This window comes from Carcharodon carcharias, chromosome 17 (genome assembly GCF_017639515.1).
Source record: "Carcharodon carcharias isolate sCarCar2 chromosome 17, sCarCar2.pri, whole genome shotgun sequence".
Taxonomy (NCBI): domain Eukaryota; kingdom Metazoa; phylum Chordata; class Chondrichthyes; order Lamniformes; family Lamnidae; genus Carcharodon; species Carcharodon carcharias.
The window spans coordinates 77,827,137-77,854,567 of NC_054483.1; the positions used below are offsets into that span (position 1 = coordinate 77,827,137).

At 42.1% G+C, this 27,431-nt stretch overlaps 1 protein-coding gene across 2 annotated transcripts in view; it reads left to right on the forward strand.

Moving 5' to 3' along the window:
- zgc:174164 (uncharacterized protein LOC570656 homolog) overlaps positions 1–27,431 on the forward strand; it is a 76,542-nt gene that overhangs the window by 22,966 nt on the left and 26,145 nt on the right. For both annotated transcript variants that reach the window (XM_041209831.1, XM_041209832.1), the window contains exons 5-11: positions 6,440–6,516; positions 14,492–14,681; positions 18,485–18,550; positions 18,649–18,720; positions 20,572–20,741; positions 24,320–24,404; positions 26,851–26,984. In XM_041209831.1, coding sequence (XP_041065765.1) covers positions 6,440–6,516; positions 14,492–14,681; positions 18,485–18,550; positions 18,649–18,720; positions 20,572–20,741; positions 24,320–24,404; positions 26,851–26,984 — 794 coding nt within the window. The remainder of the gene's footprint in view (positions 1–6,439; positions 6,517–14,491; positions 14,682–18,484; positions 18,551–18,648; positions 18,721–20,571; positions 20,742–24,319; positions 24,405–26,850; positions 26,985–27,431) is intronic.

Sequence of the window (27,431 nt, forward strand, 5' to 3'; positions counted from 1 at the left end):
TGCCTCTTTTTGGTATGGCCCACTGAACCATAAACCAATTAGGTAGTGGCAAAGCCAGCAGCAGGCCTTCCCCTGGACTCAAGACCTCAGGGCAGAAGCCTCGCCCACTGAGATCTGCCAGCCAATCAGAGGCCAGCAGCTCTTCTGCTCAGCAATGCTACTTGGGAGGCCATGGCTGCTGCTGGAAGGACAGGCAGTGGAGTCCCAGGATCACTGTAAGTAATGTTGGGCAGTGGAGTGTTCCACAGTATGTGGATCCTGGGGAGAGGGGGTCAGCAGCAAGAGCAGAGGGCTGGCTCTCAATGCCCCTCCCCACCCCGCTTCCTGATGTCCTGTCCCTTGATCAGGCACTGAGTGCCTTTGATCGAGGGAACCCTCCAAGAGGTGACAGGCTGGCTGCATGGTTTTAGTGGATGAGCATGCTACGTGGTGACAGCCCTTCCTCCAACTGGGTTAATACTAGGGGTGGTGAGTCCTTTAAGTGGTCATTAATTGGCCACTTAAGGGTCTCAATAGGTGGTGGGATGGGAAGGTCGACCAAGGACATTCCCACTAAGAGATAATTCTGGCGGAGGCGGGGTGGGTGGCAGGATTCCAGTAGGCCACCATTCCACCTAATTACATGCACTTCCTGCCTCCAAACTAGCCATCAGCATGAGCAGAAGATTCTGCCCTGTATGACCGCATGGCAAGTAAATTCATTGTGTTTATTGAACATATGCAGTCTTTCAGAAAGATTGTATTCATTATTGCCAAATTTAAAGTTTGGCATTTTCCGGTTTACATACAAAAGAGGAGCAGGAGTGGGCCACTTGGTCTCTCGAGCCTGCTCTGCCATTAAATAAGATCATGGCTGATCTGATTGTAACTTCAACCCCACAATCCTGCCCACCCCCAATGACCTTTCACCCCTTGTTAATCAAGAATCTATCTAGCTCTTAAAGCTAGATGCTTCCACCTCCTTTTGAGAAAGAGAGTTCCAAAGACTCACTTCACTCTGAGAGAAAAAAATTCTCCTCAACTCTGTTTTAAATGAGCAACACCTCATTTTTAAAAAGTGACACGTCGTTCTAGATTCTCCCACAATAGAAAACATGTAAATTGGGCTTTAAACTAATTAGTGGGGGGAAGGTTCAATAGAAGAAAAGTTTAGAAGGGTAGTGAAGAGGCGAATGATAATCAAAATGTGACAGGAAGGAACAGAAAATATAAGCAGAAGAGTGCAGCAGAAATTAGAACCAGAATGAATAATAATGGTAAAAAGTCAAAGCTTAAGGCTCTTTATCTGAATGCACACAGCATTTATAACAAGATAGGTGAGTTGAAATGGATATGACTTGATAGCTATTACAGAGATGTGGTTTCAGGGTGACCAAGACGGGGAATTCAATATTCATGGGTATTCATGGGTACAGAAAAATAGGCAAAAAAGACAAGGAGATGGGGTTGCTTTGTTAATAAACAAAGGATCAGTGTGATGGTGAGTAGTGATATAGGTGCAATAAATCATGATATGGAATCAATTTGGATGGAAATAATGAATAGCAAGGGGAGGAAGTCACTGGTGGGAATCGTATATGGGCCCCCGAAGAGTTGCCTCACTGTAGGACAAAGTACAAATGGGAAATAATGGAGGCTTGTAAGAAGGGTGCTATAATTGTCACGGGTGATTTTAATCTGCACACTGACTGGACAAATCAGATTGGCAGGGATAACATGGAAGACAAATTTGCATCAGGGATTGTTTCTTAGAGCAATATGTTGCAGAACCTACCCGGGAACAGGTTATTTTAGATCAAGTAATGTGTAATGAGGTATGATTAATAAGAGATCTTGTAGTTAAGGATCCTCCAGGGGGTGGCAATCAGAATATGGTAAAATTTCAAATTCAGTTTGAAAGTAAGTGACTCGGACCACAAACCAGTGTCCTCAACTTAAATAAGGGCAATTACAGAGGTATGAAGAAAGAATTGTGTAAAGTGGGCTGCAAAAATAGACTAAGGGGAAGGTCAGTGGATGAGCAGTGGTAGACATTTAAACAGATATTTCATTATGCTCAGCGAAATTTATCCCAGTTAAAAAGAAGGACTTGATGAGAAGGATGAACCACCCATGGTTAACAAAGGTGGTCAAGGAGCATATCCAATCAAAAACTAAGGCATACAGAGCAGCGAAAACTAGTGGTAGGCCAGAGGATTGGGAATTTTTTTAGGAACCAGCAGCGGATGACTAAAAAGCTAATAAAGAGGGAGAAAATTGATTATGAAAGTAAATTGGCAAGAAATATAAGAACAAACAGCAAGAGCTTTTTTGGGTATATAAAAAGAAACACAGTAGCTAAAATGAGCGTGGGACCCTTGGAGAATGCGATTGGAGAATTAATAACAGGGAACAGGGAAATGGCAGATAATTTAAACCAATATTTTGCATCGGTCTTCATGGTGGAGGACTCTATAAACATTCCAAAGATATCAGATAAGCAAGGAGCTAATGGAAGGAAAGATCTTGTAACAGTCTCTATCATGAGGGACAAAGTATTTGAGAAACTAATGGGACTAAAGGCAGACAAGTCACCCGGGCCTGATGGTCTGCATCCAAGGGTTTTAAAGGAAGTGGTTGCAGATATAGTGGAGACATTGGTCGAAATATTCCAGAATTCACTGGATTCCAGGAGGATCCCAGCAGATTGGAAAACCCTGTTCAAGAAGGGAAGCAGACAAAAAGCAATAAACCATAGGCCTGTCAGCCTAACATCTGTAGTTGGGAAAATGCTACAGTCCATTACTAAGGAAGAAATAGCAGAACATTTAGAAAAGCTTAACACAATCATAGTCAATATGACTTTGTGAAAGGGAAATTATGTTTGACAAATTTGCTAGAGTTCTTTGAGGATAACAAGCAGAGTTGATAAAAAGGAACCGGTAGATGTAGTGTATTTGGATTTCAAGAAGGCATTCAATAAGGTGCCACATAAAAAGGTATTGCACAGGATAAGAGCTCAAAGTATAATGGACAATGGATAATGTATTAGTATGCATTGAGGACTGGTTAACACATAGAAGACAGAGAGTCAGGATTAATTAGTCTTTTTCAGGTTGGAAAGACGTAACTACAAGGATCAGTCCTAGGCCCTCAATAAGTTACTACCTATATTAATGACTTGGAGGAGGGGGCTGAGTGTAATGTATCCAAATTTGCTGACGATACAAAAATAGGTGGGAGGGCATGTTGGAATGAGGACATAAGGAAACTGCAAGGGGATATAGACCGGTTGAGTGAGTGGACAAAAACTTGACAGATGGAGTTTAATGTAGGAAAGTGTGAGGTCATGCACTTTGGTACGAAAAATCAAAAGGCAGACTATTATTTAAATGAAGAAAGATTCCAAAAAAGTGCAGCACAGAGGGATCTGGGTGCTCTTGTGCATGAAACACAAAAGGTTAGCATGCAGTTGCAGCAAGTAATTGAGAAGGCAAATGGAATTTTGGCCTGTATTGCTAGGGGGTTGGAGTTTAAAAATAGGGAAATCTTGTACAACCGTACAGAGTGTTGGCGAGGCTGCACCTGGAGCACTGTGTACAGTTTTAGTCCTCGTATTTAAGAAAGGATATACCAGCATTGGAGGCAGTTCAAAAGAGATTCACTAGACTGATTCCTGGGATGAAGAATGGCTAAACAGGTTAGGACTTTATTCATTAGAGTTTAGAAGAATGAGGGTTGATCTTATTGAAACGTATAAGATTCAGAGAGGCTTGACAGGGTAGATGTTGAGAAGATGTTTCCACTAGGGGGGGAATCTCAAACTAGGGACATAGTTACAGAATAAGGGGACACTCATTTAAAACGGAGATGCAAAAGAATTTCTTCTCTCAGAGAGTAGTAAATATCTAGAATTCTCTACCTCAGAGAGTTGTGGAGGCTAGATCACTGAAAGTATTTAAAGAAGAGGTAGATAGATTTTTGAAATATTGGGAAGTTGAGGACTATGAGGAGCTGGCATGAAAGACGAGTTGAGGCCTGGGGCAGATCAGCCATGATCATATTGAATGGCGGGGCAGGCTTGAGGGGCCAAATGGCCTACTCCTGCTCCTATTTCATATGTTCTTATCTTCTCCACATCCAACCTGTCAAGACCCCTCAGGACCCTAAAGGTTTCAGTCAAGTCGCCTTACTCTTCTAAATTCCAGTGGATACAAGCCTAACCTGTCCAACCTTTCCTCATAAGACAACCAACCCATTCCTGGTATTTGTCTAGTAAACCTTCTCTGAACTGCTACTAATGCATTTACATCTTTTCTTAAATAAGGGGACCAGTACTGAACACAATACTCCAGATGTGGTCTTGCCAGTGCCCTGTACAACTGAAGCATAACTTCCCTACTTTTGTAATCAATTCACCTCACAATAAATGAATTCCTAATTACTTGCTGTATCTGCATACTAGCCTTTTGTGATTCATGCACTAGGACTTCCAGTCTTTCTGAATCTCAGAGCTCAATAATCTCTCACCATTTAGATAATAAGCTTCCCTTTTATTCTTCCTGCAAAAATGAACTTTTCACATTTGCCCACATTATACTCCAATTGCCAGATCTTTACCCATTCACTTAACCTTTCTATGTCAGTTTGTAGCCTCCTTACGTCTTCTTCGTAATTTACATTCCTGCCTATCTTTGAGTCATCAGCAAATTTAGCAACCATTCCTGCAGTCCCTTCATTCAATTCATTCATATAAATTGTAAAAATTTGAGGCCCCAGCACTGATCCCTGTGACAAACCATTAGTCACATCCTGCCAACCAGAAAAAGTCCAGTTTATGCCAACCCTGCTCCCTGCTAGCTAGGAATCTTCTATCCATCCCAATATGTTATCTCCTACACAATAAGCTTTTATTTTCTGAAATAACCTTTGATGTGGCACTTTATCAAATGCCTTCTGGAAACCTAAGTACATCCACTGGTAGCCCTTTATCCACAGCACATGTGACTCCTTCAAAGAACCCTTTCACAAAACCATATGGACTCTGCCTGATGGCCTTAATTTTTTTCAAGTGCCTGTTCTAACATCTTTAATAATAGCTTCTAACATTTTCCCTATGACAGGTGTTAAACTAACAGGCCTGTAGTTTCCTGCTTTCTGTCTCCTTCCCTTTTTGATTAAAGGAGTTATATTCGCTATTTTCCAATCTAATCGGAGCCTTCCTTGAATCTAGGGAATAATGGAAAATTAAAACCAAAGAAATCAATTATCTCAATAGGCACTTCTTTCAAGACCTTAGGGTGAAGTCCATCAGGACCTGGGGATTTGTCAGCCTGCAGCCCCAACAATGTGCTCAATACCACTTCCCTGGTGATTGTAATTTTCCCGTGTTCCTCCCTCCCTTCCAATTCCTGATTTACAGCTATTTTTGGGATGTTACTTGTGTCCTCTATAGTAAAGACTGAAGCAAAATACCTGTTTAATTCATCCGCCATCTCCCTACTTTCCATTATCAATCCCCCAGACGCATTTGCTATATGACCAACGCTCACTTTGTTAAAAGCAAAATACTGCAGATGCTGGAAATCTGAAAGAAAAACAGAAAATTCTGGAAAATCTCAGCAGGTCTGACAGCATATGTGGAGAGAAAAACAGAGTTGACGTTTCAACTCCATATGACCCTTCTTCAGAGCTATGTAGCTCTATATATATGACTGCTTAGAATAATACTGATTGGCAGGATGGGGTTTCGCTTAAAACTAAAAGCAAGAAACTTCAAAGACTGCAAATCTTAAAAAAAAAAATCTGAAACAGCTGGTTACATTTAGCAGGTCAATTAGCATTTGTGGAGAGAACAGAGAAACTAACATTTTGGTTGTATCCCTTTATCAGAACCTGTTAGCTGTAAGGCTTCTAAATGTAATGAATTTCACCAACCCTGTTTAGCATGAGCTTGCTAAACAAAACACTTGTAATTTTGCAGAAATTAACATTAGATTGGAATTCCTACTCCGATACCAGCTTTAACTACTGGTTTGTATGGAGTTAGTTGATTTTAACTTGCTTAGTAGGAACACATGTTAGGGCAGAGAAAATCAGCTAGAGTATATGATCATGCAATGACTTCTACTGAAAAGTGTGTAGGTATCAGCTGAGTACGGAATAACCCATTGTAATGTGCTTATAGGTAAATAGCCTGTGAATAGTCATTGTCCTAGGTCACATATGAAGAATAGTCAGTTGAGCTGGGGTCTGGAGGGTGATTCCAGCCCATGGACCTATACTCTAACAAGCAAGAGGAAAATGGAGAGGAGAAGAGAAGAAAAATCATTGTAATTTTCACTACATCACTCGCACTTCACTAAAACTACTCAAAATGCTAACACCCTAGCAATAATGTCATGCTTACTTATACTGTAAAGCCCAATCATTAATAACTACAATGAACCATTCATTTCAGATCCACTGTTACTACTACGGGGTTGTGGAGGGTGTTATCGATTCCACAGTTTTGCTCAGCACTTGCTTGGGTATCAGGTATTGTATTAGAACTGTTTTTTATTAGAACCGTTTTTGTTTTACAAATAAACATGGTTTCATATAACCCTAAATTGAGCTGAATATCTCACTGAATTGAATGATTTAAATCTTATGAATTATAATTTTCCTCTAAAGCCATTTAGAAAGAAACAAAATGCACCTTTTCAAATATCTCAGAACTTGCCATATCACAGAATTGTCTGATAGCACTTCACATTCACTGAGTTACTTTTTGAAATGAAGTAATTTATTTCCTTGGCAAATGCTACAGTCAGTTCGTGCACAGCAAGGGAAGAATATTCACTAAGACATCAGCTTCAGCATTGGCATCTACCTAGCAATATGGAAAATTGCCCAGGTATGTCCTGTCCACAAAAAGCAGGACAAATCCAACCTGGCCAGTTACTGCCCCCATCAGTCTACTCTCGATCATCAGCAAAGTGAAGAAAGGTGTTGTCAACAGTGCCAACAAGCAGCACTTATTAGACAATAACCTGTTCATTGACGCCCAGTTTGAATTCCACCAGGGCCACTCAGCTCCTGACCTCATTACAACCTTGATCCAAACATGGACTAAAGAGCTGAACCCCAGAGGTGAGGAGCAAGTGACTGTCCTTAACATCAAGGCAGCATTTGATCACTGTGGCATCAAGGAGCCCTAGCAAAAGTGGAGTCAATGGAAATGAGGGGGGAAAACTCTCCAATAGTTGGATTCAGCTCAAAGGAAGATGGTTGTGATGGATGGAGGTAATTAATCTCAGTCTCAGGATATTGCTGCAGGAGTTCCTCAAGGTAGTGTCCTCGGCCCAACCATCTTCAGCTGCTTCATCAATGACCCTCCCTCCATCATAAGGTCAGAAGTGGAGGTGTTCACTGATGATTACACAGAACAGTCAGAGACTGGTAATTATGCGGTGAGTAACTCACTTCCTGACTCCTTAAAGCTTGTCCACCATCTACAAGACACAAGCCAAGAGTGTGATGGAATACTCTCCACTTGCCTGAATGAGTACAGCTCCAACGACACTCAAAAAGCTAAACATCATCAAGGACAAAGCAGCCAACTTGATTGGTACCCCATCCACCACCATAAACCTTCACTCCCTCCACCACTGATGCACAGTTGCAGCAGTGTGTACCATCTACAAGATGCACTGCAGCGACTCACCAAGGCTCCTTCAACAGCATCTTCCAAACCCCACAACCTCTACCACCTAGAAGGACAAGGACAGCATTGGAACACCACCACCAGCACTTCCTCAGTACTGCACTGGAGTATCAGCATAGGCTGTGTGCCTAAGTCCTGGCATGAGACTGAAACTCACAACCTTTTGATTCAGAGATGGGAGTGTTACCAACTGACCAGGTTGACCACTGTTTTAGCCAGGAATTCTTAAATAAATATGATTTTATCTGCCAATCTCATGTGTTAGACCAGTCAGTTTAATTCAGGTGATGGGGAAGCTTCTAGAAACTATAATTTGGGACAGAATTAATAGTCACAATGACAAATCAGATTAATTAAGGAGAGCCAGCGTGAAGTTCTTAAGGGAAAATTGTATTTAACTAACTTGCTGGAGTTTTCCGAAGAGGTGACAGACAGGATTGATGAGGGTAATACTGTTGATGTGGTGTACATGGACTTCCAAAAGTTTGTCACCATGCCGCACAACAGACTTATGAGAAAAGTTATAGCTCATGGATTAAAAGGGACAGTAGCAGCATAGGAACATAAGAACATAGGACTTAGGAGCAGGAGTAGGCCATTCAGCCCTTCGAGCCTGCTCCACCATTCAATAAGCTCATGGCTGATCTGATTGTGGTCTCAATTCCACTTTGCCAATTGCCCTCCTATAACCATTGACTCCGATGTCTATCAAAAATCTGTCTAACTCTGCCTTAAATAAATTCAATGACCCAGCCTCCACTGTTTTCTGGGGAAGAGAAAGAGGTCTAATGGGCTCCGGGATATCCTGAGGTCATAAAAGGTACTAGACAAATACAAGTCTTTCTTTTCTCACAAACACACAACCCAAGACTCCAGAGCTGACGCTCACACACCCCAGATACTCCAGGACTGACTCTCACATATTCCAAAGGCTCCAGGACTCATGGATACAAAATTGGCTGAGTGACTGGAAACGGATAGTAATGGTTAATGGATGTTTCTCGGGATGGAGGAAGGTTTGTAGTGGAGTTCCCTAGTGGTTGGTATTGTGCCCTTTGCTTTTCCTGATACATATTAATGATCCAGACCTTGGTGTACAGGGAACTATTTCAAAATTTATAGATGAAACTTGGAAGCATTGTAAACTGAGGAGGACAGTGTAGAACTTCAAAAAGACATATACAAGTTGGTGGAATGGGCAGATAGATGGCAGATGAAGTTCAATGCGGAGAAATGTGAAGTGGTACATTTCGGTAGGAAGGACATGGACAGACAGTGTAAAATATAAGGTACTACTCTAAAGGGGATGAAGGAGCAGAGGGACTTGGGTGTATGTATGTGTGAGTCATTGATGGTGCAGAACAAGCTGAGAGAGCAGTTAATAAAGCATACATTATCCTAAGACTTTATTAATAGGGGCATGTAGTACAAGTGCATGGAGATGATGTTGAACTTGTATAAGACACTAGTTAGACCTTAGCTGGAGTATTGCGTACAGTTCTGGGTGCTGCATTTTAGGAAGGATGTGAAGGCATTGGAGAGAGTGCAGAAGAGATTTATGAGAATGGTTCCATGGATGAGGAACTTCAGTTATGAAGTAAGATTGAGACATTGGGACTGGTTTGCTTACAGAAAAGAGGGCTTGAGAGGAGATTTGATAGGGGTATTCAAAATTACAGGGGGTTTGGACAGAGTAAATAGGGAGAAACTGTTCCCACTCATAATAGGTTCGAGAACAAGAGGGCACAGGTTTAAAGGAATTGGCAAAAGATGCAAAAGCAAATTGAGAAAAACTTTTTCACTCAATGACTGGTTGGGGTCTGGAATCCACTGCCTGAGAGTATGGTGGAGGCAGGTTCCATCGAGGCACTTAAGAGGAAATTAAATGATTATTTGAAAAGAAACAATCTACAAGGTTACGGGGAGAAGGCAGGGAATGGCATTAGGTGAAATGCTCATTCAAAGAGCTGGTGCAGACACGATGGGCTGAATGGCCTCTTGTGTTGTAACAATTCTGTAATTCTGTTATACACAGGGAATGAAGGCTAAATATCATCTTAAATCAGATTGGTGCCAACAGCAAAGGGTTTGGCCCCTGTTCTGACTGAGATGGATTTGGGACCTGCCTCCTTGCCCTACCCATGGTGGAGCATGTGGCGCTGGGGGTTGGACCTGCCTTTGGGCAGAAAACGGAAGAAGAAAAAGTAGTCTTTAAATGAGCTGGGATTAGGGAATAGTCGTTAGTGAACCAGGTTTTACATATATAATTCAGTCCACATTTTATTTGTAATGTGGTCCTTATTTTAGTGTAGCATTTTAATTTTAAGGACAGGACTTTCATTTATGTAACTGTTTTCAGACTCCAGGGTTCCCAAAGCATTTTACAGCCATTTAAGTACTTTTAAAATGTATTCAGTGTACTTTCCTCTGGTTATTAATGTGAGCAAAAAAACTATAAAACTCACATTAATACCTAGAAGCAACATCCCAAGTGCTTGCTTGTGGCAAAAGCATTTCAGATCACATTTACCTTTGTAAATCTCCTGTTAAGGGCACTTAAGCCTCCATAATTAGTTCAGTTCCATGGCAAAAATATACAAACTAGAATGATTAATTGTAAGATAAAATAACCTGAATTGTAATTGTCTCAAAGTACAGCGGCCCCATATCTCTAGTGGGAAAATGATGCAATCCACCAGAAAATGGTGGAAGTTACCAATAAACTGCTTGGACCTAGTTATATCAGATTACATAGCACCTTTGCCCACTTCATATAAGACAAAGGTCAGGGGGCAGTGTCAGGGTAAAGGTCTTCCTACAGAGGAATTCCTACTTCCCTGAAGGTTTCGGAACCCAAAGCTCTATGGGAGGCTGGTACACTGAGTGAGATATGGATACCGGCCTCCACATGAACAGTCATGAGCTACACTGGTGTGGGATGTTTAAAGGCCAAGGAAGCAGACCCCTGAAGAATGCTTCCTCATCCCCTGCCAAAGTACATTGTATTCTGGTATTGCATTGCTGGTGGGTAAGAGATATGCTTGCAATGCAAGTTCTGCCCGCTTGTCCCATATAAATTAGATACTGTCCCAAGACCTTGCAAACTCCAGCATTGGAGAGCAGTGGTGGGGATGATTCTGCAGAACTGCAGCCCACAGATTTTACTGGCCAATATCTCCTTAAAAAATTTCATCCGGTTGTAATTTGAATCCATGCCACTACTAAGTTTAAAGATCTACGGGCAGGAGTTTCCCTTGGTCAGTCGGGCACGGCGAGTGGGCCCGGGAGTGGCCGCGAAACAGACAGCCACCCGCAATCAAGCCCCAACCGCGATTTTGCATTAATTGGCCAGCCAGTGTGAAATGTGTACTGAGAGCCTCAGCGCTGCTGGGGTGGGGGTGGGAGGAGCGTGAGCTCTAAAAATCTGTGCATGCACAGGGGTCCGCTCACTGAAAGCTCCCTGAAGGCACAGAGCTGCCTTAGGGAGCTGAAGAATTTTACAATGAAAAATAAAGATTTTGAAAATAAGGGAAAGATGTTCCCACATGTGACTCAGCCACATGAACAGGGAACCTCATCCTGCCCGTGGATGAGGTTTCCTAAAAATGCAAAGGCCACCTGGCTTATTCACCCACCTGCCAACTGTAAAGTTGGACGGGCAGCAAAAAATACAAATTCATTGCTAATTTAATGACTTTAATAGGCCTCTTAATTGTTGGCGGGCACGCTGCCGACTCTCACGTGCATCTGCCGACTGAAATATCATGCACTATTTTATTCCCGATCAGGTCAGATGCGCACCAGTCCGTGGGACGTAAAATTCTGCTCCATATGTGTATGCTATGTATCTGTAATGTATTAAAAATCTGAGCCTCAAAATTCACTGACACCACTAAATGGATGCCTAAGTTTCCAATGTGGCAGGCAAGAATGGTGTGCTCATCATGTGCAGGAGGTATGCCAACTGCCATATTGATATAGGTTAAAAATAAAGGTATCCAGGGCCTACGTCTGAAGGAGGCATTAGGCCCTTTGCATATGTAAGTTAGGATCCGAATCTTTGTTTGAAGAACCCTGTGCAAAATTGGGTTGCGCTAACTTCATTCTGGAAAACCAGACCAATGCACTAACAAATTTCTAGGCCCTTATGTCTATTGTCTGTTCCTATCCACAAAACCTTACTTCCTGTTGTCAGGTTTTTTGTACTAAATTTTTTGATTAAAATTTTTCTCCTCACATATACAATTGGAACTGCCACACCTACCCTCTCAGGTGGGCATAAAAGATCCTGTGTGACTTTTCAAAGAAGAGGAAGGGAGCTTTCCCTGCTGTCCTGGCCCATATTTATTCCTCAACCAACACAATTAAAATGCCCCTGATCATGTATCTCATTGCTGTTTACAGGACCTAGCTGTAAGGTCCAAGCAGTTTATTGGTAACTTCCACTATTTTCTGGTGGATTGCATCATTTTCCCACTAGAGATATGGGGCCGCTGTACTTTGAGACAATTACAATTCAGGTTATTTTATCTTACAATTAATCATTCTAGTTTGTATATTTTTGCCATGGAACTGAACTAATTATGGAGGCTTAAGTGCCCTTAACAGGAGATTTACAAAGGTAAATGTGATCTGAAATGCTTTTGCCACAAGCAAGCACTTGGGATGTTGCTTCTAGGTATTAATGTGAGTTTTATAGTTTTTTTGCTCACATTAATAACCAGAGGAAAGTACACTGAATACATTTTAAAAGTACTTAAATGGCTGTAAAATGTTTTGGGATTTTTAATGCATTACAGATACATAGCATACGCAGAATTTTATGTCCCACGGATGGGTGCGCATCTGACCCGATCGGGAATAAAATATTGCACGATATTTCAGTCAGCAGACGCACGCGAGAGTCGGCAGCGTGCCCGCCAACAATTAAGAAAGTACACTCTACACTTCTATGCTAACCAGGATAAATTAATGCTGGAACTTTCTTCAAGTGCAAGTGAACATTAAGGCAGTAATCACAATGGAATGTTGTGGACAACACCTTCAACTTAAGGGTGCCCTAGAATTTGAGAAGTAGTTATCAAATTTGAAGCAGTGGCATTACTTTAATTTACAAGGAAACATAGGCCTGAATTTTTAGGTCGGCAGGCGGGTGCAATCGGCGGGCCTGGGATCAGCTGGGCAACAGACCACTGACCGCAATCAGCCCCCGAACGCGATTTCACACTGCTGGCCAGTTAAATGCATGCTGAGAAGCTCATCGCTGCCGGGATGGGGGAGCAGAGAGCTGTCTCAGGGAGCTGAAGACCTGAAAAATCAAAAATAAGAACTTGAGAAGCTGAAGGAAAGTGTCCATGTATCAAAATAAATCACCTGAAAATTTAGCTACTGAAAATGCTGGCCACAGAAATTTATTTACATTTTATTTCATCACGGAAACCTCATCCCGCTTACGGATGAGGTTTGATGAAAAAGGTAAAGGCCACCTGGCCGATTCACCTGTCCGCCGACCATAAGGGTGGACCAACAATGAAAAATTGTGGACAATTGTGCTGTTTTACCCTCTTAATTGTCGGTGGGTGCGCTTCCAACTTTTGCGCGCAAGCGCCAACCGAAATATCGCGCCAGCACGGGATGACGTTGGGACACTTGCCCGACGTCATTCCATGCAATTTCATGCCGGATCAGGTCGGGTGTGCGCCTGCCCAATCAGCATAAAATTCTGCCTGTAGAAGACAAGGGTTTTTTTCATCTTATATTAGGCGCATGTATTTTAGTACAAGAGACAAGCGCTGTAGTCTGATTACTATCAGGCACCAGTTTATCTAACTCTTTAGGGTTAGAAACGAGAATGGCAGAGAGAGGGCGTGAACATCTGGATTTTTTTAAGCTGATCAGCAAAGGAATGATAGGGAAGATAAGGAGAATTTTTTTACACACTGAATTGCTATGATCTGGAATACACGTCCTGAAAGCGTGGTGGCAGCAGTTTCAATATAACTTCAAATAAAGAATTGAATATTTATTTGAAAAGGAAAAGAATTGTAGGGCTATGGGGAACGAGTAATGAATGGGACTAACTGGGTAGCTCATTCAAAGAGCCAACATATACACACAGGTTTGCATGGTCTCCTGTGATGAATGATTCTATGGATTGAGCAGTCTGAACAGACCAGCAGTGTTGTCCCCCTTCTAGTAGCAGAATCAGTCATGACCTCCCATATCATACTGTGACTTGGAGCACAGCCATCATATCACTCTCAGAAATCCCTGTCACCTCTCTTTGGACCTCAAGTTTGTGAAGTTTCTGGCTCAGTTTTCCAAGCAGTGTCGGCATTCTCCAGTTACTAAATCCTGGGTTTGACCCCTCACCCCAACCCCCAACAACCCCCCCCCCCCCCCCCCCCCCCCCCCCCCCACCCCCCACCCCCGCCCAAACCCCCAAGGACCTTTCTGGATAGTTTAAAGAGAGTCCAGCTGTGAACCTGTTGACCGCAATGCATAACTGGAGCGAGCCATTCAAAGTCCATTAACTTCAGTGAGACCGTACCATCCCACAGCATAAAATTCCATCTTATGTGTCTGCGTGTATGTGTGTGTATGTGTCTGTCTGTGTGTATGTCTGCTTATGTCTGTGTGCTTGTGCAGACCCATTCCAAAAATGACTAGATGTGCACCCAAAGTCTAGTTCTATGAGTCTGGCTCCCTTCTGGAAGCAAAGCATCATGGAAATAATCCTTTCATTGCTTCATTACAGTAGCTGGACAATGAGTACTTCTCATCCTTCTTGTGTATTTATTGCAGAGGAATTATTTTGATTGGTGAAAAAAGTTTCGGAATTGAGCCATTGGAAAGCTCATTTACATTTGAACACTTAATTTATCGACTAGAGGACATGCAGGCAGAACCCTTTATGTGTGGAGTACCTCACCATAGTGGATCAACAAATAATGATCATCACTCGGACTTTGGCAGTTTGGTGCAGCACCTGAGGGTAATCACCGCTTTATTTCATTGTTTCATGATTTAATAACAAACATATTATTGATTCTAGTTAAAAATTATATAACAGGTTCCTGATTATTTTAGAATTAGCTTTTATCCATGTCTCTAATTGGGTGAAAACACAGGTGACAGAAATCAGACACACATTTCTGAAGAGTACAGATCCTATCATTTAATACTGTGCACACCCTTCGTCTAACAAAAACTGGAACTTAGGGCTGAATTTTTCCAAAGAGGATCAACTCCTGCCATTGGGGCTGAAAGCAGGAGCCAACCCTGGGGCAGTATTTTAGCAGCGGTGGCCAATTAAGAGGCCACCACACAGGACCAATTGAGGATGGTAGCCCATCTCCCACAGCTTCCAGCCCGATCAGAGGGCCAGCAATTTGGCGGCCACTGCTGAGGCTGCAGGATGAAGGAAAGGGCACCTCCTCGCTGAGGCATCCTTCAAGACCAGGAAGGCCCAAGCGATCAGGAGAGGTGGATTCTTATTGTGGTGGCCATGCCCTAATATGTAGGGGAGGCCATTGCTGCTGAGGGGGGAGGTTGGGGGGCGGTGGTGGGGGGGGGGCGGTGCTCCCTCTATGGACCATGGAGCAGCCAATATGGAGGGCCCATTCCTGGAATCTGTTTGTTGGCCACTAGTGCAAAATGCCACTGGGGGTGAGAGGCAGCCCATGATTTGTCACTTAAGTGGTTCACTTGGCCCCCCAGTGGCAGCTATTGAGGCTGTTGGTAATATACTATGACGGCAGGAAGACATCTGGCTGCCCTCCTGATGCCTTGCCCTGCCTTATTACCAATGCTCCCACCTCCCAGCCCATTGCCATAGGGTTGGGAATACTCAGCTTACAGTATGCTATCATAATAAAGAGGAGAAAATAAACTTTGAGGGTAAACCAGCAAGTAATTTAAAAATGGACAGTAAGAGGTTCTTTAAAAATATAAAAATGAAAATAAACGCCAAATAAAATAAAAATAAAATAAAATAAAATAAAATTAAAAAAGAGAGACGCCAAAGTCAATATAGGCCTCTTAGAGAATGAGGCTGGGGGAAATAATAATGGGGAACCAGGAAATGGCAGAGGAGTTGAATAAATACATTGCATCAGTTTTCATGGTAGAAGAACAAAAATACTAACTAATCACTAATACTAACTAATCACAGGGCAAAAGGGGTGGGAGGAATTAAATATGATAACTATCACTAGAGAAAAAGTACTAGGGAAACTAATGGGGCTAAGGGCCGATAAGTCACCTGGACCTGATAGGTTGTATCCTAGGATATTAGAGGAAATAGCTGCAGAGATAGTGGATGCACTGGTAGTAATCTTCCAAGAGTCCTTAGATTCTGGAAAAGTCCCAGAGGATTGGAAAACTGCCAATGTAACACCCTTATTCAAAAAGGGGAGACACAAAACAGTTAGCTTAACATCTGTCATTAGGAAAATGGTGGAGTATATTATAAAGGATGTAATAGCAGAACATTTAGAAATGCATAATCTAATCAGAGTCAGCATGGCTTCATGAAGGGGAAAATCATGCCTGACAAATTTATTAGCATTCTTTGAGGAGGTAACAAGCAGGATAGATAAAGGGGAACCAGTATATGTAATATATTTGGATTTCCAAAAGGCATTTGATAAGGTACCACACATAAGGCTACATAATAAGTCCATGGTGTTGGGGGTAGTACATTAGCATGGAAAGAGGATTGGCTAACTAATAGATGACAGAGAGTTAAGATACGGGGGACATTTTCAGGATGGCAACCTGTAACCAGGGATCAGTGCTGGGGCCAGAATTATTTACAATATATATTAATGACTTGGATGAGGGAAGTGAATGTATTGTTGCCAAGTTTGAGGATGACACAAAAATAGGTGGGAAGGCAAGTGTTGAGGATGACACAAAGAGTCTACAGAGGGATATAGACAGGTTAAGTGAGTGGCAAAAATGTGGCAGATGTAATATAATGTGGGAAAGTGTGAGGTTATGCACTTTGGCAGGAATAATAGAGGAGCTGAATATTATTTAATTGGAGAAAAACTGAAGAAAGCTGCAGCACAGAGGGATTTGGGGGCTCTCGTGCATGAATCCCAAAAAGCTAGCATACAAGTTCAGCAGGTAATAGGTAAGGCAAATGGCCTTTATTTCAAAGGAAATGGAGTATAAAATTAGGGAAGTCTTGCTAAAATTATACAAGGTACTAGTTAGACCATGCATAGAATACAGTGAACAGTTTTGGTCCCCTTATCTAAGGAAAGATATACTGGCATTGGAGGCAGTCCAGAGAAGGTTCACTAGGTTGACTCCGGGGATGGAGGGATTTTCTTATCAGGAGAGGTTGAGCTGGTTGGGCCTGTGCATATTGGAGTTTAGAAGAATGAGAGGCGACCTTATTGAAACATATAAAATTCTTAGGGGGCTTGAAAGGGTAGATGCTGAGAGGTTGTTTCCGCTTGTCAGAGAGTCTAGGACCAGAGGACATAACCTCAGAGTCAGGGGCACCCATATAAAACAGAGATGAGGAAGAATTTCTTTCCTCAGAGGGTAGTCAATCTGTAGAATTTTTACAGCAGAAGGCTGTAGAGGCTGAGTCATTAAGTATATTCAAGGCTGAGATAGACAGATTCTTAATCAGTAAGGGAATCAAGGGTTATGGGAAAAAGCAGGAAAATGGAGTTCAGGATTATTAGATCAACCATGGTCTCATTGAATGGCGGAGCAGACTCGATCGGCCAAATGGCCTACTTCTGCTCTTACGCCTTATTATCTTATAGTCTTATGCACATTGATTAAACAGCCAATTTGTTTGTCAGTGCCCTATTAAAACTATGGTGGCAAGCTAGCAACCAGACAGTTAAGTCCCCTCAGTTACCTACCTTGGAGCTGACCTGCCTTGACTTCCACCACAAGGCAAGGACAGCTTCATATAGTTCTTATTGGGTTTTGCATTTAAATCTTTCTTTACCAGTTCTTCATTCATAGTCTTCCCATTCTGGCAACACCAACAAGTAAATGCCGTTTAGAATATATATGTTTTCTATACTTGGAATTAATGTAAAAATACACATGCAGAAGTTTGTTCCAACATTCTGTTGTCCAAATGTACCTTAAATTGAGTACTGCTGGAGACATCTCCCATTTTTGATAGAAATCTATAAAACAATGTATTATTTTTCAATCCCTTAAAGGTTCTTTGTCTTATATTCTACAGTCACCCATGCTGACTAGGAAGGGATAAGCAGGGAAACATTAAGAGCCTTGGCCTTACAAATAAATTTTACTAGTACTGTATTTTCAAACACTATTGCAATCTATATTTGTGTAATACAGTTCCCCTGCCACAATCGCAGTGAGTGTGGGGAGTACAGGGATTTTTTTTTAAAGTTTTGATTTTTTCTGACTGTTTTAGGACATCACAATTAGGTGTTTCAGAGGAATACCATTGTTGGGCTGTGCTTTAGTCAATACTGCATTAGGGGTGATAAAAATTAATGTTCAGATCAATTTTAGGTAATACATTTGAACCATTTTTATATGAAAACTTAGGAAAAACTAGTTTCCTGTTATATAACTGAGGCATAAATTGTTTTTCTTTACAATAAAAGTTAGTAGCATGGTCAAAATATATGCATTTTACATATGTTCTGATATTGTAGCTGTAAATTGAAAGTTAGATGTAAAAATATTGCGTAAATTATGCAAATGACAGAGTTAAGAGTCAGGTGCACTAGATATTTCCAGGAAAAAAATTGATCCAATTCTATCTTCATGTTTAACCATTAGAAAAAGCGAGCTGTTTTACCAAGAACCCGTTATGTGGAGTTGGTTTTGGTTGTTGATAATGACAAAGTAAGTGTCAATCTATTCAAATTAGTTCAAAATTAAATTCAAAAGGATATTAGTCCCGCTAAAGTTGCTTACTTTTGGTCATGTTTTGTGTTTTCCAGTATAATTTACACAATAAGAATGAAACTCTGATTCAGGATCAAATGGTTGAACTGGTTCATATTGTAAATGGAGTATGTATGAATTTTTGGTCAATTTTCAGTTTTTTAATCCAAATGAAACATTTCTGACTTTGAGCATTCATAAAAATTTTAGAACCTTAATGAGATTCAAGTTTCCCTATGTTGTGGATTTAAAGCAGGGATGGTTAGAGGCATGAAGATTACAGGTCTTGTGTAGTATCACATCAGGTATGATAGGGATTATAGATGGCAGGCCAAACATGGTATGGTCTAGAGGAAGTAGGCTGGGTGTCACATGGTTTAGAGGAACCAAGTAGTACATTATTAGGGTTAGAGAAATCTGGTCAATGATTGCAGTGATTACTATATTATTGGTGGTGTGCATCATGTCCCTCTATCCATTCTGTGCCTCATTGATAATATTAGATACTTTAAAACAGATCCATCTGGATATGTTCCAGAGCATATCCATTGACTTACTGAAAGTGGGCACTTTAGATTGACTGAATGCCAATCTGCAGGTCCTTGAGCTAGGAAAATTTAGTATCAAAGCAAAAGCATGGGTAGCCAGCTGATAGTAACTAGTCTGTTTTACCCAGACTGCTAGAAAATCAGCTTTCAGAAAAGTCAGGAAGCTGCTCTGGTATGTACCTTTAAATCAACATCACTGGGCTGACATGGTGATGCTCCATAACTAAAAATGATTCATTGAAATCTAGTTATTAACTGGGAGAAACTTAAGCCCCAAAGTTAATGCAGAGCAGGAATCGGGGTGTTGAACCCAAAGCAGATGGTGATCCTCAGACTTGAATTTTCCAAAGCTGACTCCTGCACGAAGCTGGCAGGGATGACACAGACACCAGCAGGAGTGTGTCTTCAAGGGGAGAATTTTCTCCCCGTCAGGGGGGATTGTGTGGGGGTGGACAGGGGCAGGTGCGCAGCCAATCAATGCCTTCATGCACTGAACAGCCTCCAGGCTCCTAAGACCAGGAGTTTAAATTTCGGAGGTGCATGAATGCGACAGGAACATAACCATTTGTGTTAGTGTACTCTGCTCAGCCTCCATTTTAACCAAGGGCTCACACCATTCCCACAAGGTAATCAGGGTTAAAATCGACTGTATAGATTTTGTAAGTTAATTATGCACGTAGAGAAAGCACTTAATGCAATAGCTCTTTTCGGGCAGAATCTTCCCAGCCCCTCAGGGGCATTCTTGAAGGTGGAGCCAGGAGGAATTTCAAAGATATGAATACCAGGTTAGTGGGCCGACGTGTTCCTACTCAGCAGTAGCAGGTAGCCAATCTGCATAATCATGAGTGGGTTGATTGAGGTGCCCGCTCGGATCTTCCCAGCAGCAGACGGGTCCCTACTGAGGGCCAAGCCTGGCAGGTCCCTGAAGGCAGATTGATGGCAGATGGGCTGGGATTACGCGAAGCCTCGTACAATCACCGCTCACCCCCCCCCCCCCCCCCCCCCCCCCCCCCCGCCACTGGAGCCGCAGCTATCAGCAGAATGACAGTTGTGGCTCCCAGTTATCCTGAGGATGGGTTTCCCACCTACCTGGGTGGCTTCGCAGCTGTATCCCTGTTTATTTTCAAAACCTCTTCAGAGAGTGCCTCAAGGTGGAAGCTCCCCTGCATTCTACCTTTGGCAGTGGGGCTGTCATCCTTCCAAGGCCCTAATTAGGCCTACAGTCTCAAGGACCCATCTACTGTCCTTAATTGGTAGTCACTGAGAATGAGAGTGGTGTCGGTATCCGGATATGACCCAGACTCACACTCATATCCTAAGAACATAAGATTCTGATCTTCCTCTCCTTTAAGCACATTTCGTTATTTTATCACTAAACAGAAATCCATTCATCAATAGGAAATATTAACTGCCCTTTTCATCATCTTTTAGATGTACAGCTCTCTGAATGTCCGTGTCATACTGACTGGTCTTGTGCTCTGGAAAGATAAAAATCAAATTGTTATCAATGGAAGTGCTGGGGACGTTTTGGGTAGGTTTGTAAGATGGCGTGAACGAGTCCTGATCCCTGAGAAGAGGCATGATAGTGGACATCTAATTCTGTAAGTTTATTTATGTGGGAAGTCCATCAGGGTTTCTTCTACTCTGTTGCTGTGACTTTTGAGGGACACACCTTTAAGCACTTAGATGTATAAGTGTGTGATCCACAATTTAAATTCTTCTTCAGTGTTGCATTATGCAACTAGTGTGAAGTAACCTATCAGGTGTGCTGCTTAATACTAACTGGCGCAATAGAATTGAACATGATTTGTCAACAACATCCAACAAGTTACATATTTTTCATCTGGCCAGGTTTACCAAAATGGTTCCAGGGATAAGAAATTTTAGTTGGGTTGGAGGAGCTGGAGTTGTTCTCTTTTGAGAAGAGAAGAATGAAGGAAGATTTCATGGCAGAGTACAGGATTATGACAGGCTTAAATAAGATAGACAAAACAAAGCTGTTCCTATTAGCTGATGGTACAAGAACCAAGGGACACGGATTTAGGTTTTGGGCAAGATGTGAGGAAGAACCTTTTTACACAGTGAGTGGTAATGAACTGGAACTCACTGCCTTTGAGATTGGTGGAAACAGAAACGATGAATGATTTCAAAAAGAAATTGGATGGACATTTGAGGGAAATAAACTTACAGGGCTACAGGGATAGAGCAGGAGGTATGGGCCAGATTGGATTGCACTCCAGAGAACCAGTATGGACTTGATGGGCCAAATGGCCTCCTTATGTGCATTATGATTCTATAACTTCAAAACTATGGAGCTCTTCAGTCTTTCGTTCACTCTACACTTCAAGGTCTTTTGAAAACAAAGCCTGGCATCACTTAGAGATTTGCTTCAACTTCTGCACTATGGGTCTTGTTCCTCATCTGGGTTTCAGAATAATATTTTTTTCAAAAGCTCACTCTCACTCGCACTTCTTGGTCTAAAACGAAAGCAAAGCACTGCAGATGCTGGAAACCTGAAACAGAAACAATAAATGCAGCAAGTCTGAGAGCACCTGAAGAGAGAAACAGAGTTAACATTTCAGGTCGGTGACCTTTCATTAGAACTGGAAAAAGTTAAGAGATTTCACAAGTTTTATGCGAGTACAGAGGCAGGGAGAGGGGAGTGAAAATAAATGGGAAGATCTGTGATCGGGTGGAAGAGATTTAATGACAAAAAGGACGATGGTGCAAGGCCAAAAGATAAGAGGACAAGTAAAGGAAAAAAAGCAGAATCCAAAAGAGGTATAAATGGAATTCAAGGGATTTTGAGGGGTTGGTTAACTTAGCTAGCTAAATGGCTAGAGTGTGATGCAGAATGATGCCAGCAGCAAGGATTCAATCCCCATACCACCCATGGTTGTTCATGGAGGCCTGCCTCCTCACAATCATCTCTGATGTATTAACGAAGAGTTATGGTTGTCGGTGAGCAAGTAAAGTCATGGCATTGTCTGATTTTCACAGCCCTGACCCAGCATGAAGACAACAGTGAAGCAAAAATGGAACTGCACCTCAGGTAGCTCCATTGCTACTCGGACAAGTTACTAACATTTCAACTGGGGTCTTCAGCTTGACAGTCCAAGCTGAATTGTTTTAATCTTGGTCTTTATTTTTATTCTTTTAAAGGAAATGCTGCAATACTTTGAATCATTTACACCATATTTTGTTTTTAGATTTTCCATTCCTCTCCTGGTGATATTGGATAATGCTGAAGTACCTGAATCTGGGATTTGATAGCTCCCTCACCCTAGGAATGGCCATTCTTCATATGTGAGCTTAGAATACAATATTGCCTATTTATTTAACATGGGTGACCTAATCCTGTCCTCATCATCAGCTGCTTTTCAGCAGGACTCACTGAACAGTAACCTGGTTGGTTTCCCTTTACTGAGCTTCAAAAACACAGGGCTGGATTTTCTCAGTTGGGTCATAGTCCTGATGTCAGCCTCAATTCAACCTCCAGGTGTCCTGTCCAGTTAAAGATGGTGAATGGACCAGGAAAGCAGGAGACCCAATAGGAGAGCCCACTGTGATGTCCAGCCGGCAATCCCACCGGGAATGGTGGGTGCTGCTGAGGCTGGCTGGAGAATGCAAGGATGCTTCAAAATGGAGTTGCTCCCAGCAGCATTGTGAAAAATTAAAAATCCTGCATGGTCACAGGTGTCAGCCCAACATTATGGAGGGGGATCCCCACCACAGGATGGCTTGCAGCTGTGGTTGTGGCCATCGTATCCCAGTAGGTCTGTAATGGGGTGAGTGATAGGAAATATCAATGACCCTCTAGCTTGCTGTTTGGAGGCTGTCTCCAGTTAAATACTGGGCTCTGACCTCAGAAATCAGGAAAACTCAGGGCTGGAAGGCCCGTTTCAGTGCCCTTATCATGATCCCAGCTCAAGATCAGCCAGTTTAGTATAAACTCAGATATTGATCATGGGCCTTATCAGAGCTGACCTGACATGTATAATTAAGCAACCTGTGATACAAAACAAATGTGTTCTTATCAGGCTTAGATTACTTTAAAATACTTCAGGGAGAATTTTCTCACCGTCGGGGTGGGGGGGGTGAGGGGGGGGAATTGGGCAGGAGCTGGAGCGGGCGAGTAAGCAGCCAATTGCTGCCCGCGATTGTCTGCGCACTGCCATTTTACATAGGCAGGCCAATTAAGGCCCGCCCAGCATGACACACATTCGGAAGCACTGAATGCTCCCTATGAGGGCAGGGGTGGGTTACCTGAATTGGGGCCTGCGCATGAAGGAGCACAGAAATCTCCCGGAGGCACAGAGCTGCCTCAGGGAGATTCGTTTAAGTGCAAAAAAATTTAATAAAGGGAAAAAAAAAATTTAAGACATGTCCCCTCATGTGAACCTGTCACATGAGCTGGGACAGGTCTATTAATTTTATTAAAAATTTTTACAACACTTCAAAAACCTTCATGAAACCTCATCCCGCCCATGGATGAGGTACCATGAAAAATGCGAAGGCTGCCTCAGCTCTTGCCTGCCCGCCAACATTAAGGTTGGATGAGCAGCTCAGTTTATTGATTTAATTGAGAGTTAACTGGCCTTAATAGGCCTTTGACAGTTCAGTGGGCACGCACCCGAGTCAGTTGCGCGCCCACCGAACTGAAAATCTGAATGACACACCGTGACGTCAGGATGCACGCCCGACGTCACTGTACGTCATTTTACACCTCAGTGAGCGGCCCCCAGCCCTGCTTGCCGAGCCGAAGATTCTGCCCTTCAGCTTTAAGAAACGAAGGCCAACTTTGTATTAATGGAATGGGTAACATGGACACTGGGGGGAAAGCAAAACAGATGGAATCGTATTTGCCAGAGATTATACAGCATGCCTGATTTTCATTTCTATTAAAGTCAATGGAGCTGAATATTGGGTGAAGTATATAACAGACAAGTGATATGATGCCCATAAATTTACATCACCGCCATCTTCAGCGTCATCCCCAATATTTCCAAATAACTTGGGCTAAAAATATATGTTTCAATTATTCTTCTGTAGAACCAACATAAATGTATTCTTCATTTTGAGCAGTCAGATAATCTGTAGAGTTAATTGTCACCAAATCAATTTTGCTGGGTAGCGTTACAGTGACTTCATTTACTTCATTGATTTTTTTCTATTTCAGAGGTAAAGCACAGTTTAGTGGAATTCTAGGCCTTGCCTTTGTAGGCACAGTCTGCTCTCCCAGGCTTGGAGGTGGGATTGATGTTGTAAGTGATCTGCTTTGTTACTTCAAGCTAACTGTTGAATAAGTGGAACATTTAGGGCCAGATTTCCACTCCCGAGGTAGGTAGCTCAAATCACATCCACCTCGGGGCCCCTTATACCCTCCATGCCCATTTTGCAACCCCTCATGGCCTCTTACAGCTCCTTTGCCAACTTAATGTCCACTCATGTCCTGCCTCCACCTATCCCCATGGTCCCTTATAGCCCCATTGCCAACTCATGGCACTTACATGATCACTCACCCAATATACACTCTGTACAGATCCATTGAACCCTATAGTAATATTGGCCAGGATTTTCCCCTCACGATTTGGGGGCGAGACCTGGTCACTGAGGGGAAAATGGCGCGGGATGATGTTGGGAGGAATCCCTGACGTCATCCCAGTCCATTTAAATTTTTAGGAAGGCGGGCTGACAGCGAAATCAGCTGTCCGCCCGCTGACGTGCAGTGGCCATTTGAGGCTGTTGACAGGCTAGTTAAAGTAATTAAAGAACTGCCCATCCAACCTTAAGGCTGGTGGGCAGGCCAGGAGCCCCAGTGGGCTCCAGATTATTGATGAAACTTCATCCACTGGCGGGATGAAGTTTCGTGTCCGTATTTTTAAAAATAAATAAAGTTTATATTGTCTTTATTAACATGTCCCATCTCATGTGACATTGTCACATGAGGGGGACATGTTAATAATTTTTTAATTTTTGTATTTTTAAAATTTTTCGGATTGTCACAGGACTTTGTCTCAGGGAGAAGTGCTCTCTTTCGTGCGCATGTGCAAAACAGCGCACTTTGACAGATGGGGAATCCCTCCCCCCCCACACAGGAAGCGCATAGCGCTTCCCATTGGGGATGTCGCTGGCCTGCCCACTCAAAATGGCAGTGGGCCCCGTTTCAGTGGCAGGGGTTGGCTGCCCGTCCACCTTCAAGCCAGTGGGGCCCACTTGCCATCCAAGGGCAAGATTCTGCCCATTATGTGGAACTGCTTAAAGAAAACATCCATTCATAATTTTATTTTTAAAAAACTGCTGTTACTACAACCTTATAAAAGTGTCAATCACCAGACATTTATCAATAACAGAAACTATAAGGATTCAACACTTCTTATCTTTTGTAAATAAACATTGAGTCATTGACAAAATCAATCTAAGAGAAAAAAGTTTGTAATTCTGTCAATCAAGCAACATTTCCCCTTCTGGGCACTTGTGTCAACAAGGTAAAAGCTTTTATGAGAGTCTGGACTCTCAGCCAAGCTTCATTATGCATGGGTGAATGCATGGCTTCCATACCTAGGGAAACTTCCGTAACGTATTTTACACACTACTGCAACAAGAAAAAGCTTATAGTATAAACTGGCAATCCTTTTTTCATATCTAGCCTCCATCTTCTATATAACCATCACAACTTTTCTTCTCTGTATTTCATTGCTGGCATGGTTATTCCTCTTTAGAACATTTTCACTTGCTACTCTGAAGCTCCAAATATGTTACCCTATATGGCTTTTCTACCTCCCTAAATCCTAAGTACCGGAACAAGATTCACCAAACTGTTTCTGACACAACTCATTTTTTTCCCGGAAAGACAAAACTACAAGATTAATTTTTTAAGCGTTCCTTAGCTGCAATAATCTACAGGATTATAAAACACAAGTTTGATAACATTTATTTCCTGCTTTTTGATTTATTTTTTTCTTGAGTCCTATGTGCCTTGACCCCTCAAATGGATTTCTCAATGAAAAGGCTACAATCTAAATGGAAATTTTGATGCAATGACTACATTGCAGTTGTGCTTAAATTTTCTTTTCACCAGAAGTGGTATTTAATATTAAATATTGAGAGGGTAGTTATTTGCATAGCTAGTTCACTAATTCCAACAACCCTTCTACACTAGTTAATTATAAAGTATTGTGCCTTGTTGGATCTTTTAAAAATTATTTGCACAATGTCCCATGCACCCATCACCCCTGTGATTGCTAACCTACATTGGCTCCCGGTCTGACAAAGCCTCCGTTTTAAAATCTTCTTTCCTGTTCAAATCCCTCTGCAACCTCGCTTTTCCACATCTTTGCAACCATCTCCAGTCCTCTGAGATATTTGTGCTCTTCCAATGCTGGCCTTTTATACATCCCCGATTTTAACCGCTTCACCACCGGTGGCTGTGTCTTCAGCTGCTTGAACCATAATCTCAGGAATTCCCTTCCTAAACCGGTTCAGTTCTCTCTTCTTTAAGATGTTTCCTAAAACCTACCTTAAGCCAAGCTTTTGGCCATCTGCCCTAAAATTACCTGATATGGTTTGGTGTCAAATTTTGTTTGATAAAACTCTTGTAAAGCGCCTTGGGGTGTTTTATTACATTAAAGATGCTATATAAATGTAAGTTGTTGTTGTTCTAAGAGTCTTTCCCTCTAAGCAACCAAATCTATCTCTTTTACCAACTAGTTTGGCGACAGTAATGTGCCACGGGCTGCAACAGTTCTTGCTCATGAGTTAGGACATAATATGGGCATAATTCATGATGATAAACGATCCTGTGTTTGTCCAACTAAGCACTGCATCATGTACAGTGCAATTACGTAAGTATGAAACTGGCTGATTTAGTATTTTTTACGTGGGTGTGAAAAAAGGAAATTATTTTCCATTGTTTCATTGTAATGTTCAATATTGAATTATAAGAATAAACACAAATATAAATTATAAGGAAAGCTTATTGTTCGTATGTTACAGTTCACGAGGGAGTCCGAGTTGCCATGGCAACATACACTTTTATATGCACGTTGCCGTCTGGAGCTATGGATAGTGATGGTAGAGGCTCCAACATTATTTCCACCACATTGCTGACCAGGCATCTAATTTATTCTTATTGCCTGCCATTGGCACATGTGGAAGGATTTGCAGGTTGCTTAATCAACCTGTTTGGCCGCATTAAAACACCTTTCTTGGCCATCAAATCCTGGGGTGGGACTTGAACTGGGATCTTCTGACTCAGGGGCAGGGATGCTACCCACTGTGCCAAGGAATGT